The sequence below is a fragment of the Heterocephalus glaber genome, unplaced genomic scaffold (assembly GCF_053883595.1).
Source record: "Heterocephalus glaber isolate CG9 unplaced genomic scaffold, H.glaber_assembly_v1.0 deba00001690, whole genome shotgun sequence".
In the NCBI taxonomy this organism is placed as follows: Eukaryota; Metazoa; Chordata; class Mammalia; order Rodentia; family Bathyergidae; genus Heterocephalus; species Heterocephalus glaber.
The window spans coordinates 1,876,559-1,884,794 of NW_028258415.1; the positions used below are offsets into that span (position 1 = coordinate 1,876,559).

The 8,236-nt window shown below is 34.8% G+C and overlaps 1 protein-coding gene across 1 annotated transcript; it reads left to right on the forward strand.

Annotated features, from left to right (window-relative positions):
• The first annotated feature begins 206 nt into the window (after nucleotides 1-206).
• Nucleotides 207-7,138, forward strand: Tram1l1 (translocation associated membrane protein 1 like 1). The gene has a single exon (XM_004870037.4). It carries the CDS (start codon nucleotides 357-359, stop codon nucleotides 1,464-1,466), a length of 1,110 nt encoding a protein of 369 aa, XP_004870094.1. The 5' UTR covers nucleotides 207-356; the 3' UTR covers nucleotides 1,467-7,138.
• The last annotated feature ends 1,098 nt before the right edge of the window (nucleotides 7,139-8,236 follow it).

An 8,236-nucleotide genomic window follows, 5' to 3' on the forward strand; every position in this document is an offset into this window, starting at 1 on the left:
CCGTAGCAGACAGTCCTAGAGCTCCCCCGTCCCCGGCTCCGGGCAGCTGTGCCCCAGCACACAGCCCAGGTGAGCGGGCAGCCGCGATTGGCGATCCCGCGACATCCGCCGTCGCAGCCCTGGTTTGGCGGGCGGGGGCGGGGCGCTCGATACCCTGCCCTGCCGCCGGCGGCCGCTGTGCGCATGCTCGGCCCTGCGCGGCCCGCGCCTTTGATTGATTTGTCTCTGGGCGGCGCGGCGGCCCAGGCGGCTCCGGGATGGGGCGCGGGGTCACAGACTTGGCGGCTCGGGCGGCGGCGCGGTGAGGAGCAGCCTAGGGCGTCCGTGTTGGCGGTGAGTATCTGGCAGGCGCCGCCATGGGGCTCCGTAAGAAGGGCTCCAAGAACCCCCCGGTCCTGAGCCACGAATTCATTCTGCAGAACCATGCGGACATGGTGTCCTGCGTGGGGATGTTCTTCGTGCTGGGGCTGATGTTCGAGGGCACCGCCGAGGTGTCCATTGTCTTCCTGACCCTGCAGCACGGCGTCCCTGCGGGAGGAGGCGCGGCCCCGGGCTCCCGCACCCTGTACCACTACGGCGTCAAGGACCTGGCCACCGTGTTCTTCTACATGCTGGTGGCCATCATCGTCCACGCCACCATCCAGGAGTATGTGCTGGATAAGATCGGCAAGAGGATGCACTTCACCAAAGCCAGGCAGAACAAGTTAAATGAGTCCGGGCAATTGAGTGTGTTCTACGTGGTGTCCTGCATCTGGGGCACCCTCATCCTCATCTCTGAGAACTGCCTGGCAGACCCAACCCTCCTGTGGAGGGCGCATCCCCATAACCTGATGACCTTCCAGATGAAGTTCTTCTACATATCACAGTTGGCTTACTGGTTTCATGGTTTTCCGGAGCTCTACTTCCAGAAAGTCAAAAAACAAGATATCCCTGGTCAACTCATCTACATCGGTCTTCACCTCTTCCACATTTCTGGAGCTTATCTTCTGTACTTGAATCACCTGGGACTCCTTCTTTTGGTGCTGCATTATTTTGTTGAATTACTTTCTCACCTGTGCGGCTTGTTTTATTTTAGTGATGAAAAGTACCAGAAAGGGGTTTCTCTATGGGCCCTTGTATTTATTTCAGGGAGACTTGTGACTTTAATTGTCTCCATAGTCACCGTTGGGTTTCATCTGGCGGGATCACAGACTTGGAATACTACGGATGCTCTTACTGGAAACGTAAATGTATTGGCCGCTAAAATCGCTGTTCTGTCTTCCAGTTGCTCCATCCAAGTGTATATAACATGGACTTTGATTACAGTCCGAGTTCAGAGGTGGGTGGAAGATTCTACTCTCCAGGCCTCATCTGTGAAGAAGAAGCGATCCACGAGTAAAGGAAAGTCTAGAAAAAGAACAGAAAATGGAATGGAGACTTCAAATAGAGCAGACTCTCCCCCAAAGAGGAAAGAGAAATCTTCATGACGAATCATAAGCTAACTGATCAATGTCTCCAAAGGAATCGGCTCTTTAGTATGAGATATCTCTGTGCTAGAGATCTGTTTGCCAGAATAGTTTGTGCTCTTTGATTATTGTTATCGTCCTGTTTAATGCATTGTTTAAGGCATTTGAGGGGAGGGTAGTTGTTACTATTGAAAAAAAATTTTTGATTAAGACTAAGCTATTCATCATCAAAATAGTGTCAAAATACCATATTTTATTTGACTTTTTACCTAGAATCATTTCCTAATGATTTATGGAGGTAACTACAAAATTTTTCACTTGTCAGTAATACAATTTTTTTATTCCCACTAATCTTAATGATATTAACAGTATCATCAAATTAATGATTTGTTATATCAATTTCATATTTTAATGTTCTTTCATGATGAAATGGGAAAATCTAAGTGAAAGTCAAGTCAGTATTCTTTAGTTTTTATTTATTTTTCTTAGACTTTATAACTGACAAAACATTTGTAAAACCACAAAATAATCTTGTATTTTATTTGATGGGTAGTAGGGCTACATTCCCATTGAAGAATCAAAATAGATAACATGTATAGAGATTTATACATTATGCCATATATACTGAATCAAAATAATATAGAAGTATTAATGGAGAGTTAAAATAATTCCCGTCCATTTTAAATACTTGTAAAAGGATACTCATCAATTAAATATTATTAAAAAAATAAATAAAACTTAGCCTTTTTAATATTTTTATTAAAATAATTGTAATGTGGTTTCATAAATTTGATAACCATAACATCTTAGAAAAATTTTGTTAAATCTGTAAAACATTTTGAAAAACTAATGCTTCATTTATATGTGTAAAAATAAGGACAGCTAATTGCATTTGGAAAACATTAAATGCATTAAAAAATACTTTAAAAATCAGGTCGATAGTCTTATGAAAGACTTTTTAAAGATATTATAGTTTTCCTTCCCTCTTTAATTGGGAAACATTATTTATATATGTATATAATTTGTAACTACAGAAACCTGAAGCAACAATATAGAGGGTGAATATATTTGTCCTCTCAAATTTCATTTTTATTTCATTTCCATATTTTGCTTATATATATTTTCAAGGATATAGTATGTTAAAATATACTAGGGTAACATCACACATTTCCTGTTCTTCTATATTTTCTCATAGTATATATCTCTTATTACTTTTGGTTACCTTTTTATAGGAATCTTCTAAATAATTTAACTTTTCCAGCCAGTGAGATTTCTAATAAAATTAAATTTGATACATTATATCACAGATCATAGATAGAAAAACAAGTCTTGGAAAACTTTCTTTTCTATTGTACTGCTTTCAGAGGCAATTAAAAAACTAATATTTTTTTTCTATTTTGGCTATAAAATCCATTAGTCTACCTTTTTAAAAAAATTTTGTAACACTTTAATATTAGTAGCACAAAGGAATATAACTCACATATTAACTACCTGATAGGCAACTGTAGAACAAACATCACCTTTTTGATGGATTGGAAACTGGAAACACTTTTTCACATCCCTCACTTTTAAAGAATGCTGCCTTATTACTTGTAACCCCACTCCTGGAAATACATGTCTTAGCTGTTAGAGAGTTTATTTGCAATTATGTGCAGTCTGACTCAAACTGGCAAAAAATTGCAGTAAAATTATTTTCTTACATAATTGACAATGCTAAAGGTTAAATTAGGCTTGCCAAAAATATTAGCAACCTCAGATTGATTTCATTAAGGTTTTCTTTGGTCTGTCCTCAGATTAACTTTCTATATGTCACCAATGATTATATTTGTTTAAGTTTCATTTCCTCAATGCTCCATGGTAAAGAGGGAGTGAAGAAAACCCTGATTGTTGAAATTTCACTAGCACTAAGGCAAACTCACTTGATAAAGGAATATACTGCACTGATTAAGTTAGATTATATTCTCCATCAGTGAAAAAAGATGAAGTTGCTCTATTTTAAAAGATCACAAGAAGTTGTAAAGTTATTCAAAAGAAAAATAAGAGTAGTAGTAGCCACTCTCAGCTACTCATGAATTCAATGGATATTGCCATAAAATGAATTTATGCCAGATAAATTATGGAAGCAATATTACAAATGAAATGTAGCTCAATACAAATGATGAAGTCTCTCTTTAAAAAATACATTCTTAAAAAGAAATTCAGGCCAAAAGAAGTTCCAGTATGATTACTTGGCCATGGCCAAAGTAGGCAACATAGAGAAATAAATCTCCATTAAGATTCCAGCCTTATTTGACCTTAGTTAGCACTATAAAAGCTCAACTAACTACTGGATCACCAAAGGCCGTAAAAGTCAGGACAATGTGTCTATTTCAATTTAAGTGTTGTACTTTGATTTATTAGTAACAGCAATTGTCAAATTTTATTCCTTAATGCTACAATGTATGTGTTACCTAGGATGAATTCAAAGTATAATTTTCTGTGAAAAACATGATTCTACTAGCATTTAATTATATATTCCTTTTTAATGAATATTATGGGTATGCTATTTAGCCTTAATATCTTGTAAGGAGTGACAAATAATCTTTAGGCCTTGTTTCCTAGGGATGAGTATAACTCTTCGCTTTATGTCACTAGTAAAATATAACCTTATTAATATTGCTTATTTATCTTTCATCATTTTTTGTTTATTTGTAGGGGAACAAGGCTCAGCCAGTACAACCTATTTTTGTTGGAATAGATTCAAGATTTGTGTTATCACATCAATAATTTAACATTTCTTGAAGATAAACTGCTCTGCATTATTTTAGTTTAGAAAAGCAGGAATAAAGTTTTAACTTTTCACTCAACTAAACCAAGAGTAATTTACATAGAGTAACCGAAAACTTTGTACCAGTGCTATAAGCAGGAAATAGACTGCCAGCTACCCTCAATTATGTACAAAAATTATAAATTTTTCACACAAAAAAATAGATTTACAAAATAAAGATATTCTTATGATTATACAGTCAATAGACTAGATTTTTGCCATTGAGATACTTATAAGGATGTCTTTTTAGGCCCCTCACTGTCTCTGGCAGTTTTATGACTCCATAAGTCAAGCATTAAGAGCTTTGTTCCTGCGGTTGCTCACTTGCCTTTTCTTCTCTTCTAGCAGGCATCCTGTTTTGTGTGGTACCAGTAGCACTATGGCAGCTAATCTTTTTCATCATGAAATTTAAAAAATATTCCAGTCTCTGTGGCCTACTCTTGAGGATATTTGATATATGGATAAAGGTTCAGTTGAATTTAAAAGGAGTAAGGTATTACACAAACTTCACAGTAATGATGTGTAGGTCTTTTAGCCATTGATAAATGATTTGACTAAATAAATCAAGAAAAATGACACTTTTAAACAAAAGAAAAGTCCAGAAAATGAAAATAAAAAGGCTTAATTTGAGTACTATTAGCAGCATTCACCAAATAAAATCATGTCAGTATACAGAGTCTTGTGGTTGAGAAAACTGAGAAAACACAGAGTATTTACTAGTGCCCAGTTGCAAGTTCTAAACTATTGCACATTAAAAAAAGTTTACATCCCAGGACAAATTTAATATTTCATTCTTTTAAATCTTGAGTACTTAATTACCAAAAAAAGGGTGTCCTGTATACCAGACTTTAAATGAACAAAACCAATAAACACCAAGTTCCCAAAGTTTTCAACACAAATATTGAAATATAAGATTTAAACTTTGTATGATTTTTAAAGATATCTCCAGTCTCACTGATACAAATTCAGCAGAGAAAGCCAATATTATGATTATAAATAATGATAAAAAATGAAGCCAGGATCAGTACCCTCCTGTGGTCTTAGAAAAATATTTTGAGTCCTGAATTATAAGCCACCAAATCAACAAAGATATTTATCTATCTCAAGAAACTTCCATAAGTTTGAATCTTATATACATGTATAATGTATAGTTTCTTTGAATATGTGTGTATAAAAACTTTGTTTTTTCATATTCATAGTGCACACTTGTAATCCTGCACTTTGGAGCAAGAGGCAGAAGGATTGCCTTGAGTTCCAGGCCAGCCTGAACTACATAGAAAGTTTTAGGCCAGCCTGAACTACAAAGCAAAACTTGTCTCAAAACAAAATGCAACCATAAACAAATACATATATTCATTCCATATATGTACAGTCTCAATATAACATTTAATAATGCATCTGAGTCTCTATGCTTATATATGCATATATACATGTGCACATATGTATGCATATTTATAGGAGTTTTTTTCCTCATACATTTCATAGACTTGAGTTTTAGGACAATTTTAGGTACAGAGTACATTTTAGGATATCACTGAGATTTCACATTTAATCCTGACCTCATATATTTATTAGCAACATTTGGTACCAGCATAATACATTTGTGACAACCAATGAATTTGGCCCATCATTAACACTCAAAGTTCATATTGAGATTCATTTGAGGTGCTGTACATTCTATGCATTTTCACATATATAATGACATGTATTCACTATTGTAGTATCATACAGAGCTCTTTCACTGCCTTAAAATCTCTGTGCTCAATATTTTCATATTTCCCTATCCTGTAGACTTTTAAGCACTATAAAAAGTATGGAATTGATGTTTTCCTCATTTCTAGGTAGGAAACAACAGAAAATTTATGTGTAGTGAATACATGTCACATATGTATGAAATTTGTAGATTAAGCAATATACATTAAAGATACATAAGCACAATTAAATGTACACAAATGCTCTTCTAAATACAGAATGTGTATTTTTATACATAAATTACAGAGGACACAATCATCTACATAAAATATTTAAGTCAAAGCTTTGCACAAGGTAATCTGAGGCAGACACACATGTGGAAGAGAAGAAAGTTCACTCCTTAGCCTTGGAGCATTCCCACTTACAGAAATCAAGCAGAGGAATAAAAGCCAATAAGGAAAAGTCACCAAATTGTTGAGATGGCAGAAGAAAGATCCAAAGAGAAAAAATGCTTGGCATTGTGGAATGTAAACCTCAATGATGAGTTGGTTATAAGGTAGTCCAAATAAATAGGTAAACAAAGTCACAGAAACTTAAAATGCAAAGAGCCTGAAATATAAATTATACTTAATATTATTGACACTTCAAGTTCCTTAAGATTAGTTTTAAAAGGTTGGAGTTGGCAAAAGGTATGTCACTATGGAGACAACGTGGCATTAGTTTCTGTGGTGTGATAGGAATGAGAACCCTATTGATATATACTGAGAGAAAAAGTTGGGATATGTCATCTGATATTACAAATAAATGTTCCATAAATGTCTCTGTGAAGTGAAGCAGAAAAATAGAAGGGGCATGTGTTCCCTTATGTAATAAAGAGGGATATGTAGTCAAAGAGGTTGTTATTGGTGGTGGTGTAACTTTTTTTAGATTAAAAGTGTTAGATAAAATATGTATATTTGCATACTCAACAAGCCATGAGATGACACAGAAGACCGATGATAATGGATGACAACACACCCATATGGTAAAACTCCACTGAAGAAATGTACAAATGACAGAAATTGCCAATTTGAAAATAGCATTTTCTTAATCATTTGAAATAAATCTTGAGTTTTCACAGTGTTCAACAGCTTTCAGAACATCTGTATACAAGTGAGTTTTAAATTATGTATATTTTAGATATCTAACAATAAAGATGCCATATATATTTATTATATATCATTGTATTATGTTTTCTTTGTAGTTAACAGTATTACTATTAAAATCCAAGCAAAATTAATAGTTCATAATATAAAAGATTTGAGAGGATAGCATTAATTGAGCCTTGTTCCTTTTCGTTGAGTTTTGTTTTTCAGAAAAGTGAAAGTTAAAATCCATTGAAACATGAGAAATGCCAAAGTTTTGCAATTCATTTCTTTCTTTGGTTATTGTATTGACAAACATTTGTATCATCCTGCAGGGTTCAGGAGGATGTCTCTGTCATTCAATTAAAGACATTGTCAAAGCAGCAGGGGATAATTATTCCCAAAGAACAGGAAGTTTCTTTTCAAGTTTTCAAAAATGTTTGAAAGTATAATTTATTTAACTAAGCAAAAGTCTCACTATGTAGTTCAGGTTGGACTCGAACTTGCTTTACAGACCAGGCTATCCTCAAACTCATGATCTTCCTGCCCCAGACTTGAGAGTGCTGGAATTACAAACATGCACCATCATGTACCATCATAGATGCTTAAGAATCCTCCCTGATTCTTTCTTATAATGCAGCATGCATCAATTCCACTCAACCATAAACATCAGTCACATTGTAAGATTTTAAAGTTTTAATTGTTAAAACCACAATTGTAGCATTACATAAATTGAATCATCCTGTTTGAGTAGTTGGGTATTGCAGCGAAATTCTAGCAATGAACCACAAAATACTACCTGTATCATTACTGAAAACTAATTTGGTCCAAGAAATTGCAAATTCAGATCTTATTCAAAGCTTTTAATCAAATATTAATGCTGAGGTTTTATATTTTATCACTACATTCCAAGTTGGAATTAAAATATACTATAGTCTTAGGGAAATTAGGTGAAATTTAGTCTCTTCTAGTCTAAAAATAAGAAAATTTGTACCACAGAAAAACAAGAACATCTGCGAGACAGAATTGTTTTTGTTTGTCTCCTCATATTTTTAAAATACATAGGGCAGATTTGAAAAAGTTATATACAAGCTTTATATAGCAAAGCAAAAATCTATTTACCATGATCAGGGAAAAAACAATTACATAATTATGAAGATGCTAGTAAA

Excerpts from the sequence above, each read along its gene's own strand:
- Tram1l1 (XM_004870037.4), top strand. The coding sequence starts at position 357 with ATGGGGCTCCGTAAGAAGGGCTCCAAGAACCCCCCGGTCCTGAGCCAC.